The following is a 12,497-nucleotide window of genomic DNA, read 5'->3' on the forward strand; positions in this document are numbered from 1 at the left end:
AAATACAAGTGTAACTTGTATCACGTTCACGGATGACTGTGCATGCATTTGTTAATCATTTTGATATTAAATTCATCCCATAGCCTCCATGCTGCTTGGTTGTGCTGTGTGACATACCCATTATCATTTCTCCAGCGCCATGGCGGATTCGCTACTTACACAGCGGAATTTGTAAGAGCAAAAACTGGATGCTTCTCTAGACAGGAAACACATCTGCTCGTGCGTGAGGTTAAAGCACGGGAGCAGATCATCTACATGACAAGTCGGATTTTTATCTTTATGTACACAATAATAATCTTTTACATTGTAATCCATTTTTTTATATTTGGCATGTTTGTGTGCTGCTGCACTTCCCTCTGTGTAATAAGTAAAGTGAAAGCCACCCAGAGGCACATTTTCTACTAATGCGCTCTTTTTAAACAAAAAAAATATTGCGGCATTGACTTTAGACAAGGTTTGAGTTGGTCTATGGCGCAGTATATTTTCAGTTCCTCAAAATAGCAACAATGCGCCTGAGCACACCACCGTTTAAGACCAACGCGCACAAATGAGCGCAAATACATTTGCTATTTAAACAACGCGGCGCAGGACGGGAAAATGAGAACTGCATCGGGTGGAAACTAGCAAAAACACACGCCGGGTGTACAATAGGGCCCATAGTATTTATATACATAAACTAAAAACGCACATACACGCCAACAAAGTGTATTAAAAGCGCTCTTAGCTTATAAAAATCGTATGGGTTAGTGATGCTCGGATTGCGGTTATATCCGCACACACTGTGGATAATCTGCGGGTCGGGCGGGTAAGGTAATAAAAAAGTACATTCTGATTAATTGCGGGTGGATAAGATCAGTCATTAATTAAGCAAATATTAACTTGTTTAAAATGAATTTTCATCAGGCAGACAGGCACTAATTTGCAGACTCTCAGTTTAAAAAAACGTTCGTCACGAGGATGGGACAGGGGCCATTCTTAAAGCATAAATGGAGGCGAAACATATCCGAGAGAAAATTAAAAAAGGAGAATTAAATCAAATCAGCGCCAACTGCACCGTACTTGGCTCCGATGTTTATTCGTTTATTAGTTGATCCTGAACATATAGTTGTCTGAAGGGAGTAATAAAGCCTGTGTTTATTTTATTTAAAAAATGTAGGCAAATCTGGGCAAAGCGAAACATTTGTTTTATAAATAAAAGTGTTCATTTAAAAGCAGCCTAAAATCAGCGTATTATTTATCAGAGATGTGCAAATTAGCTCTAACGTTACGGAAGCTGCTGTTCAAAACGAATTATCCACAGACATCACGCTTAAAACAAAGAATTAGAATGAATAATGTGGTAATCGGGTGCGGTTCAGGTGTAGATATCTAGATCAGAGAAAATTATAGGTGCGGGTAGGTGGCGGGTGGATGATTTGTTTGAAGGGGATTCGAGTGACATTTGAGCTGATCGGCACATCTGTAGTATGCGTATATGAGCAGGCACGTAGGGTTTCTTTATAGCGCAACAGTACAATCCACTGGCCTGGCATGCATAATACAGATCCATGTAAATGCAGATCGTTTTGATAACGCTGTCGTGTGTACGTGAAACTTTTCAAATACGCAAAGGAAAAAAATCCCATTTTTGTGTTCGTGTAAACAGTTTTGATTGAATAAAAAGCCCTTGCTTACCAAAGTGTATTTATTGTGAAACCTATTTATTTGATAAATCAAAAGTCAAATTTCCCTTTGGTAATCAAAATCATGTCATAGTTTTTTGGAAAATATTGTGTCGAAATAAGTAATAAAAGCCATCTCTGTTCTCATCAGCCATAACGTGACATGCGAGAATACATTCTACTGGCTTCATACACTATTTTCAGTCTAGCTGGTCAAATTACTTGTTAGAAACTTGCAGTATTTTGCAAATGATTTTGCGAATATACCTGATGATCAATAACAAAGGACCGTCCACAGCAGAACCCTCCAATCGATGCCAATGCATTCTCCAGGTTAGCACTTATTAGGTCAATATCATCAATCTGAAACAAAAACAGTAACACAGGTTTCATAATGTTTAAATTTTGGCAAACTAGAACTAAAGAGACATTTACGCTTTGGTTATTACGTACATTCACACCAAAATGTTCGGTGACTCCTCGTCCATGCTCTCCAAGCACTCCAAAAGACATGCTCTCCTCCAGGAAAATTCGCACCTTATATTTATACTTCAACTTCACCTACAAACAAAAGAACCAAATAAAGCAATAGCTTACCTGGAGACAAGTAACCAGTATTAGTGATAGTCACTTAAAACATTACTAATTAATCCCAAAGGTACAGTATAACCCCCTATTCTAACAGAAGAACACTAGGCCTGTGTTTTTCATACCAGTTCAGGAAGTGGACAGATATCTGCCATGTTGATGTAGAGTCCTTCAACTACAATAAAGCGTCTTATTACTCTAGCTTTGCGTGGATTCTGGGGAAAAAACGGAGACTCATAAATCATTTTTAATGTATACATGTATGGCAGAATATATAGCAGGCTCATCTTGCAGGATCCCAAAAGAGTTCATATGACACACCTCTTCATCTCTTTATACTGGCCCAGGCTTCAGTCATTAATGCTCACATACAAAACTGTCAGACTCTGCACCAACATATTTACACACCTTTCTACACTCCTACACAACTTTTACCTTCTGATCTTCTATCTCCTGCTCCTTCAGAAGGCGTTCTAGATCCTCCATATCATTGTGTTTGAAGTATTTGATGAAGCTGCGTGAAGCCTGCAGGCCTTTCTGAATGGAGAAACAAGCGGCCTCATCTCTAAAAAAAAAGAAAAAGAAAAAAAAAAGCTGTTTCATTTAAACAAGTTATCAAATAGGGACATTTTCTGTTTAATTTAAACAAATTATCAAATAGGGACATGACAAGTTCATGGAGAAAAACTTCACTACAAAAATGTCAGAATTCCAGACTTTCTAAGCGGTTTACATTATATTAATGACATAACAGTGCACACACAGGTCTAAATAAGCGTGTGCATACACGGTACATATAAGATCTTTGCCTAAGAATTATCCCTGGCAAAAATAACACAGCCAGAAAAACAAGTCACAGGCCAGAAAGAAGTATTTGGCTCTGTTCAAAAAAAGTTCACAATATATTTTATGTAGAATATTACTCTCCTGAATTCCTATTTGGGACATTTTCACTTTTAATAGAATATTTTACTCGTTTCAAACACAAAATATCAGATTTTACTCAAAGAAATTAATTTATAAAACCTAGAACCATAAATATTTATGGCACTTTTATAAAATTATTTGAGATAAATCTGAGTTTAGGTCATGTAGTGAGGGTTAGAGGTCTTCACGGGTCCAAAAATGTGAACCCGATCCCGAAGAGACCCGTGATTGTGCTACACAGACCCGACCCGTCCAATATTTTGAAAGTTGGAACCGAACCCATTAAGACCCTAGAAATGCCATAAATTTACTACCCGGACCGGAGTATTTGAAAGTTAGACCCAAACTCGGCCGAAAAGACACAGACCCTGGACCAGATCAGCACAAATTCCACAGCAAATTGCTGTTAAGTCTATAAACAAGTTGCAAAAATGTAAGTTTTTGTCTTAACTACTACTCCCTCGTACCGGACGAGGGAGTAGTAATTTCTTGCCGATTGAATGAACATGCTCAACTCTTTCCCCGCCATTGACCAGTTATCTAGTCATTTAAAATGCATCTGTTCCCTGCCAGAGAGGAGTTATTACGGCAATCTGTGTTTGTACTGTTGTACAGCAGGTGGCGCTGTTACACACCTTTGGAAAAAGTACAGAATCTAGAACGTATATATTTTATCTGTTTTTAATCATCAAATCTGGGCAGAGTCTTTGACAAAAAAATTCTAATTATCTCAGCTTTTTAATCAAAATGATGCATTTTTGAAGAAACTTACCCACATTTACTAGGTGATAAAAAAAGAACAAATGAAGATAGAAGAATACGGCAGACTCTGTTCTTTCATTTGGTATATTGTTTGTCCATATATTCATTACAGAAAATGTACTGTGAGCCATCAAAGTTTAGTGAAAATGTAAAAAAAATGCTAGCGCTGACTGGCAACTTAAAAAAAGGCTTCAAAAGACATTAGTAGCATTACTTTGCTATTATCTATGTGCTCTGAGCAGAGTCTGAACAACAATTTAAGATGTATCAAGATGCTTCATTTATATCAATATAAACATGGAATGGGATAAATTGCAATGCGCGGGATGATGGAATGAGTCCCGCCTTCTAAATAAAAGAGCCAATCGTCAATTGTTAAAGTCACTTTGTCACTGCTGAAGCTCCGGTTGCCATAGAAGCATGACGTGTGGCACATGTGCGTTAGCTGCTGCCTGCCTGCCCAGGAGAAACCTCAGCTCACTGTTTTACCAGTTGAAGCCGAGTTACAAAACACAAACGGTGCTTTTCGTTTCGACTCGGGTATTACACAAAATATTAAATAATCCCGGGACCCGATAGGATTTGGACCCGATCTGGCTAACCAGTTAAAATATAGACCCGTCGGGTCGGATCTCGGGTCCTCCGTGAAGACCTCTAGTGAGGGTTACTTACACAAAGATGATGTCTCCTCTTTTAGAGTATGCTGGAATGGCACTGGCAATGGTGGCAAAGCCATATGAGTAGATAATGGCCTCCTCTGTTCTCATGAACTTTGCCAATCGTTCCTCTAATTCCAGATGAACATCTGCAAAACATTGAAATGCTTTACACTCAGGCAGAACGAGAAATGTTTGATGTGATATATGCATGTAATATATCACCTACCAAAGGTTCCGTAGAATCCCCGTGGTCCACAAGTTCCCACACCATATTTTTTTAGTGAAGTCAAAGCCTTTAGCTAAAAGAAACATTAACTATACTGTTTAACAATGACATGGACAAACTCAGGACTTGCAGAACATTTTTATTACTAACAGAAGCTTTGGATTGTGTATACATCAGCTAGAGATTTTAAAGCAAACCACTTCTATTTCTTTGTTCATTTGTACAACAGCCATCTCTGATTGCATGATTAAAATATATCACCTGTCATTTGGTATTTCCACCATAAAATCAACCACAACTAATACTTCTCTTCATCAAGATGCATTTAGCATTATTCTGCAAACTGCACATTACAACCAGAAATTTTATGTAAATCTGAAGAATGGAAAAAGCACTTAGATTAATGTCTGTGCTCATACTGATACAAACCTTTACACGCTCATTGTCGAGTAGACCCAAGAAATTAAATGAGGCAAAGTTAATGCACTCTTTCCCATTTACAATGATTTTGTGGCTTGGAGGGCTGCAAAATAAAAAACCGCAACCATCAGTCAGTACAACGTACACAACACAGCAATTATTAGGTGATGATGTGGATATTTTTTAAAATATAGGTTTATTTTGAAATCATTGTCTTCATTTGCTAAGTGTAAACAAGAAGAAGTCAATTAGAAGAGTCCATTCTCCAGACACACTTACCCTGTAACCACATCATAATTAAGTGATGGATGGTCTTTAGATAAGGGGGGAACGAGTGGCTCAGGCTGCCACTCCTCAATTAACTCCTCTTTCTCCTGTAACAGAGTAATGAAAGCAAAAAATAGCTTGATGAAATGTGAGGTTACTGGTTATGTTACATTATTAAGTTCCGATTATTGCAATAACACAACCATTTCTGAAATTAGAGTGATTTAATTTGACCTATTAATTTTGTGATGTTCATTGATTTACATTTGAAGATATTCATTTTATTTTAGGCTATGAAAACTGTCAATCAGTAATTTTTTTAAAGAATTAATTATAAATTAAAATATTAACGCATTATAAAATGTTTATATTGGAAAACTTACCTTCTCTGTAAGGTCTGATCTGTCCTGAAGCTTATACGTTTTTGAAAACAGCAGTCTGATAATCCATAATATGAGAATACCTTCTAAAATCAAATGATACGCTGGTGCCTAAAAGGGGCAATAACAAAACAATAATTATATATATTACTTATATTATAATTGCAAAAAAAATTGAAATAAAAAGATTTATTCACACTATTCACCTGGTACAGTGCTGTGAAAAAGTATTTGCCCCCTTCCAGATATTTTCTTTTTTTTGCATATTTGTCACACTTAATGATTCCGATCATCAAATAATTTTTAATATTAGACATAAGATAACTTTAGTAAATATAAAATGTTGATTTCATTTATCATAGGGAAAAGCTATCCAAACCTACCAGGCCCTATGTGAAAAAGTAATTGCCCCCTAAACCTTATAACTGGTTGTGCCACCCTTGGCGGCAACAACTGCAATCAACAACTGGCAATGAGTCTTTCACTTTGCTGTGGAAGAGTTTTGGCCCACTCTTTTTACAGAATTGTTTTAATTCAGCCACACTGAAGGGTTTTAAAGCATGAACAACCTGGGTCATGCCACAGCATCCTAATTGGATTTAAGTTCAGACTTTGACTAGTCCACTCCAAAACCTTTATTTTGTTTTTGAGCCATTCAGAGGTGGACTTGCTGCCATGTTTCAGATAATTGTCCTGCTACATAACTCAAGTGTGCTTGAGCTTGAGGTCACAAACTGATGGCTGGACATTATCCTTCAGGAATTTCTGGTAGAGCGCAGAATTCATGGTTCCATCAATTATGGCAAGTTGTCCAGGTTCTGAAGCTGCAAACCAGCCCCAGACCATCACACTACCATCACCATGTTTGACTTTTGGCATGATGTTCTTTTCATGAAATGCTGTTTAAAAATTTCCAGCTGTAACAAGACACACACCTTCCAAACAGATTAACTTTTGTCTCATCAGCAGGTTTTTGCCCAGAGGTGTTGGGGATCATCATGAAGTTTTTTGACAAATGTGAGCTGAACCATTGTGTTCTTTCTGGTCAGCAGTGTATTTCGCATTGGAACCATGGATGACATTTCTGCTAAGTCTCCTTTGTATTGTTGTTGAGTCATGAACACTGACCTTAACTGAGGCAGAGAGGCCTGCAAATCTTTAGGTGTTGTTCTAGGTTCTTTTATGACCTCCTGGATGAGTCTTAAGTAGGGCTGAACGATTAATCGAAATCGAATCGCAATCGCGATGTGAGACGTTGCGATTTGCTAATCGCAAGAGGCTGCGATGTGGAAACGATGTGAAATATAGGAAACGCGTCTGTTCCAAGCCCGCTTTGAGTGGCATTCATGCTAACCAACAGAGTGAGCGCACCTCCGTTATGCCTAATCAAAAAAAAAAAAACAGAAAGCGGGAGAGAGAGAGAGTGTGTTATTATGGCATCTGCAGAGTCAGATCGATCATATTAGGCAAATAAATACTAAAGAACCATCCAATTCAGAAGACCGCACACACAGCCTGTGTTATACTCGCTCTCTTCCCCGCGTTGCGCGTCTCGCGGACGAGCCATTTAAACTTGATGCGCACACATAGCCTGTTTCATACTCGCGCGACTCTTCCCCGCGTTGCGCGTCTAGCGGACGAGCCGTTTAAACTTGATGCGCACACATAGCCTGTTTCATACTCGCGCGACTCTTCCCCGCGTTCTGCGTCTCGCGGACGAGCCGTTTAAACTTGATGCGCACACATAGCCTGTTTCATACTCGCACGTCTCTGCGCCGCTTTGCGCGTCTCATGGACGAGCCGTTTAAACTTGATGCGCACACACAGCCTGTTGCCTTGACGCACGCGCGCACCCTGTGTCAACTCACGCCTAGCTCCGCGTTTCAAACAAATGTAAATTCTATCTAACTGTTTTGCTAATTTCACTTGGATGAAATTAAACATTCAGCACATTTTCTACTTGTTTTAAAAAATCCCACATACTTAAAAAATAATAAATCAGCCTATGTAACCTATGAACTATTTTAATAATTCACTAACACAATAGAAAATGTTATGGATTTAAGGGTTACAATGGGAGTTGTATTTGTTTTAATGGAAACTATAATAGTGTACACTGGTATTTGGATTCTATTGGTGTGATGTAATCTTGAAGCTGGGAACCAATTGAACAACAGTAAGCCCGATTTGAATAATGCCCAATACACACTACAAAAATGAATTTTGTAATGGTTTTAATGGAAACAATTAGAATTTCTGTAATGTTTTTTTTGTTGTTTTCTTTCAGCAGGGTAATTATACCCATACTGTGCTCCACACAACAATATTGAGCTGAGGCATGAATTAGAAAAGTTAAAATCGCAAATCAAATCGCAATCGCAATGTCTGTCAAAAAAATCGCAATTAGATATTTTCCCCAAATCGCACAGCCCTAGTCTTAAGCCCTATTCACACGGGATTAGTACTATCTGGGGACCTCTGGTCATTTGTAATAATTGCAGAGATTGTCTGTGATCATGTTGCGCATTCGCACTGGATAAGTGAACTCTGTGATTTAACTCGAATTTACTGACTTATCTCCCGGAAATGACGTGAAGGCGCTTCCCTCTTTCTAAACATGGCGCTGTCTGACAGAGATTCACCGACGCAGCCTTTAGCCCGTTACTGTACACACCAGGCTGGACCTCGCGTTGCGCTTTGCCGCGTCCCACAGTTTCGAAGCTATCTATCTTCATTGAACATGTCAAAGCAACTGTTTCAAATCGCGCGAATAAGAGCGTGCTTATATAATGTAACGCTAGACAAAGGATGTCAAAACAAACGGATGCTGCGTTAATTGCGTTAAATATTTTTCACGCGTTAATTTGAAATAATTAATCGCATGCGTTAACGCATTACTGTTGACAGCCCTACTTGAAAGTCTTGTCGTTGTAGGTGTAGTTGTATGTAAACAGAAGAATGTTCCTTACCGCATGCTGCCATGCATGTCACCCATCTCCATATATTCCTTCTTTTTTGTTTCACTCTTCTGATCCTGTTATGTTTTTATACAGTGAATATTTTCTCTCTGCCAATATTATTGTTGTCTGGTATGTAGCGACATAACCCAGCACCCAAAATACTGTGAAAACACTCCAACGCAGCTTCCATTCTTTGCGAAAGATGACTGAAAAGGCGCACAGAAACCTTGAAAAAATTAGATACGATCCCGCCAAATCTTGTTCAAAATTTCAAAGCAGAGATGCCGATTCGCACTGGACTAATATTATCACAGGACCTCGGTGTTCGTCAAAATATGGTAGGTAATTTGTGGGGGAATTTTTACTTGACAAATTAGACATGGCCGTTTCGCACGGGATTAAGATCACAGACAATCTCTGCGATTATTACAAATGACCAGAGGTCCCCAGATAATACTAATCCTGTGCGAATAGGACTATAAATGCACTCCAAGTAATTTTGGTAGACCGGCCATTCCTGGGAAGGTTCACCAATGTTCCAAGTTATCTCTATTTGTGGATAATGGCTCTCACCATGGTTTGCTAGAGCCCCAATGCTTTAGAAATGGTAACCATGACACATGGCAATTAATTAGTTTTTCATCTCTTTTTGGATTTCTTTAGATCATGGAATGTGTTGCTTTTTGACATCTTTAAGCTTACTTCACTTTGTCATAAAGGTTCTATTTAAGTTATTTCTTGATTCAACAGGTCTGGCAGTAATCAGGCCTTGGAGTGGCTAGTAAAAATGAACAGAAATACTCAATCACAGCTCATTCTAGGGATGCCACAATATTCAATATAATATTGAACCATTCGGTACGACCTCCACTGTTCAATACGTGCAAGTGAATTGCAGTTTTCCGGTTTTGTGTTTAAATTTTTCTGTGCGCTTAATTACACTGTGAACTGGCTCTTTCCGTGTTTTTCTGTATGCTGAGATAGATAAACGCATCCCCGCGAGTAATATCTAATAGCGAGTGGTGGTCGGGAGGTGAAGCGAGGCTGCCTGCAACACGAGAAGCAATGTGCTGTTGTCGAGTATAATGCTGACGAACAGACACGGGCTGGCTTTATTGTATGCCCGTTGTACTAAAGTGATAATGTCCGAATTTGGCACATCAAGAATGTATTTTTACACTGCATACGAAAGCAGCACGTCCGCGTTGCTCTCAGCACATGCAGAAAGAGCGTCTACAGCACCATGCCAAAGTCTGTTTAACAAAAGTCATGCCACTCGGCGGTCTCTTGGACTAGGGCTGTCACGATTATGAAATTTGGCTGAAGATTAATTGTCTAATAAATCATTGCGATTATGACGATTAATTGTGTGTTTTAGAACTTTGACATTTAATTCTCATACATTTTTTATTCAGCTTTGAAACGACCATATTGTTCTGAATATAAGACTATGTTTTTTTTCTTGGAAATACATCAGAAAAAATTGGGTCATATATTTAAGGTTTAGTCTTTTACCTGTCAAAAATACAAACACCAAACACTTGTAAATTAAGTAAATTGATCAGGAGTGAATTGAAGCCACCATTAAAATGCTATCATTCATAGAAATGCTTCTAGTCAGTTTTTTTCTCACTTGCAAGACTACAATAAAAGTTTACTTCTACGTTAATGAAATTTTGGTAGGCTGGTTTTCACGCTGAGTTTAGCTTAAATAATATTAAACTGTACTGCAGGTTATTTTTATGGTATATGCATTCATTTTTTTTTTAAGTGATTGTGTTTTGGTGGTACATTTTACAAGTATTACCATGCTTTAGTTACAATATATACACTAAAATATGCAATATGCAGGCACTACAGCTCCCCCCTAGTGTCTTCTATAGAGATGTGCAATAATTGCGATGATCTGAATCCATCACGATGAGGCCAAACAATCGCGATGAGACAATTGTTTAATAATCGTGACAGCCCTATTTCGGACAGCTATTTACATCATAGCAAGAGCGCTTCCAAGCAGCTTTTTAGCATTCCATTTCTTCTAATTTATTGCAATGGCAGTGGCGCACCTTGTTAATATATTATCTTTGGCCTTTCCCATTGAGCGCACGTTTACTTCGATTACAGCAATCGCAAGTTTTGCATTACTCAACTCAACTTTATTTATATAGCGCTTTTTACAATTTTCATTGTTACAAAGCAGCTGTACATGAGACATATTGACTATAAGCAAAACAATTAAAGTTACACCTGTAAAAACAAGAAAAAGGTGAAAACACAGAAGACAGACATACCCACATACAAAACACTCCACACACACAATATGCACACGTACTAACACACATAGACATAGACACACACACGGAAGCGCAGACTCACGGATGCGCACGCACGCACGCACTGATTTTTGCTTAAAGATAGGGATGTAACGATTCACCGTGAGCCGGTTGAAAATCGGTTATAATGAGTGACGATTCAAATCGGTTGAGGTGTGAACTGAATCGCAATACATTTTTACACAGCAGGGGCCGCTATTTTCACTGCAAATCTAAAAGTGGACATGCTGATATTTCTTAAATGCAAAAAAAATCCAAGAAAAGCTCAGACAGTATTAGTTTGTTTATATTAAAGAGACTTTTTCTATTATTAATTTGTTATAAAATTGCAGTTTAGTTTTGTTATTTGAAATAAAACATTATTTTATTATACAAAGAAACGTGAAGCATTTAAGAAATAATGCAAGGGAAGTTGTTCATTTCTAATTTGTTTCAACTCATTTTGTAAAAATAAATCGTGAGTAAATCGTGAATAAATCGCATCGTGAGATCAGAATCGTGACTCGCATCGCATCGTGAGCTGAGTGAATCGTTACATCCCTACTTAAAGATAATAAAATAAGTCAAGTAAAATAAGAGAATTTCAGTAAAATATTTTTTTTTCTTAAGTTTTTACTGTTCCAGTCACATAAGCATAAAACGATGAAAAAACACTTTAACGTGCTGAAGCCATCAGACCCGAAAACTGTGGGCGAAAAACCGAGGTTCGTATTGAACCGTGGGTGAGCTGTATCGTTTCATCCCTAGCTCATTCATGATTTAACAATTGGGCGCAATTACTTTTACACATAGGACCAGGTAGGTTTGGATAGCTTTTTCCTTTAATTAATGAATAAATGTCTAATATTATAATTTGTTTGATGATCTGAATCATTTAAGTGTGACTAATATGCAGTAAAAGAAAAAATCAGGAAGGGGGAAAAACTTTTTCAAAGCACTGTAGTTGTGTTTGCTCTCATTAAAAATATTATTTAAAATTGTATTTGGTTCATTTTGACAATACATATACACTGCTAAAAATAAATTAATGGGGACACCCAAATCACACTAGGGCTGGGCGATATATTGTTTCTCAATGAATTACGGTTAAATGCCGCCACATCCGAAAGCCAGAGGGCGCAGAAACTTGAACGATTAGTTCCAGGAAATGCCAATATTCATATTCCATCGCTGTTCTTCAAACCTTTTCTGGTATTTTCATGATAATAAAGTATATTTATAATGATGATGTTTGTCGAGTGTTGCTTTTTCAAATGCATGTTATAAACGACTCAATCTCGTAGTGATTTTAGATTGAGAAGCACTTCCTACTGA

The 12,497-nt window shown here is 37.9% G+C and overlaps 1 protein-coding gene across 1 annotated transcript in view; it reads right to left on the reverse strand.

The window, feature by feature from the left end:
- Nucleotides 1-12,497, reverse strand: part of sptlc1 (serine palmitoyltransferase, long chain base subunit 1) — a 57,791-nt gene that overhangs the window by 16,256 nt on the left and 29,038 nt on the right. The window contains exons 2-10 of the mRNA XM_057321903.1: nucleotides 5,894-6,001; nucleotides 5,523-5,617; nucleotides 5,253-5,346; nucleotides 4,824-4,896; nucleotides 4,611-4,743; nucleotides 2,685-2,814; nucleotides 2,375-2,464; nucleotides 2,115-2,222; nucleotides 1,929-2,024 (exon numbers count right to left, since the gene is read on the reverse strand). Of these exons, the coding sequence (XP_057177886.1) occupies nucleotides 1,929-2,024; nucleotides 2,115-2,222; nucleotides 2,375-2,464; nucleotides 2,685-2,814; nucleotides 4,611-4,743; nucleotides 4,824-4,896; nucleotides 5,253-5,346; nucleotides 5,523-5,617; nucleotides 5,894-6,001 (927 nt within the window). The remainder of the gene's footprint in view (nucleotides 1-1,928; nucleotides 2,025-2,114; nucleotides 2,223-2,374; nucleotides 2,465-2,684; nucleotides 2,815-4,610; nucleotides 4,744-4,823; nucleotides 4,897-5,252; nucleotides 5,347-5,522; nucleotides 5,618-5,893; nucleotides 6,002-12,497) is intronic.

This window comes from Triplophysa rosa, linkage group LG22, assembly GCF_024868665.1.
Source record: "Triplophysa rosa linkage group LG22, Trosa_1v2, whole genome shotgun sequence".
Lineage (NCBI taxonomy): Eukaryota > Metazoa > Chordata > Actinopteri > Cypriniformes > Nemacheilidae > Triplophysa > Triplophysa rosa.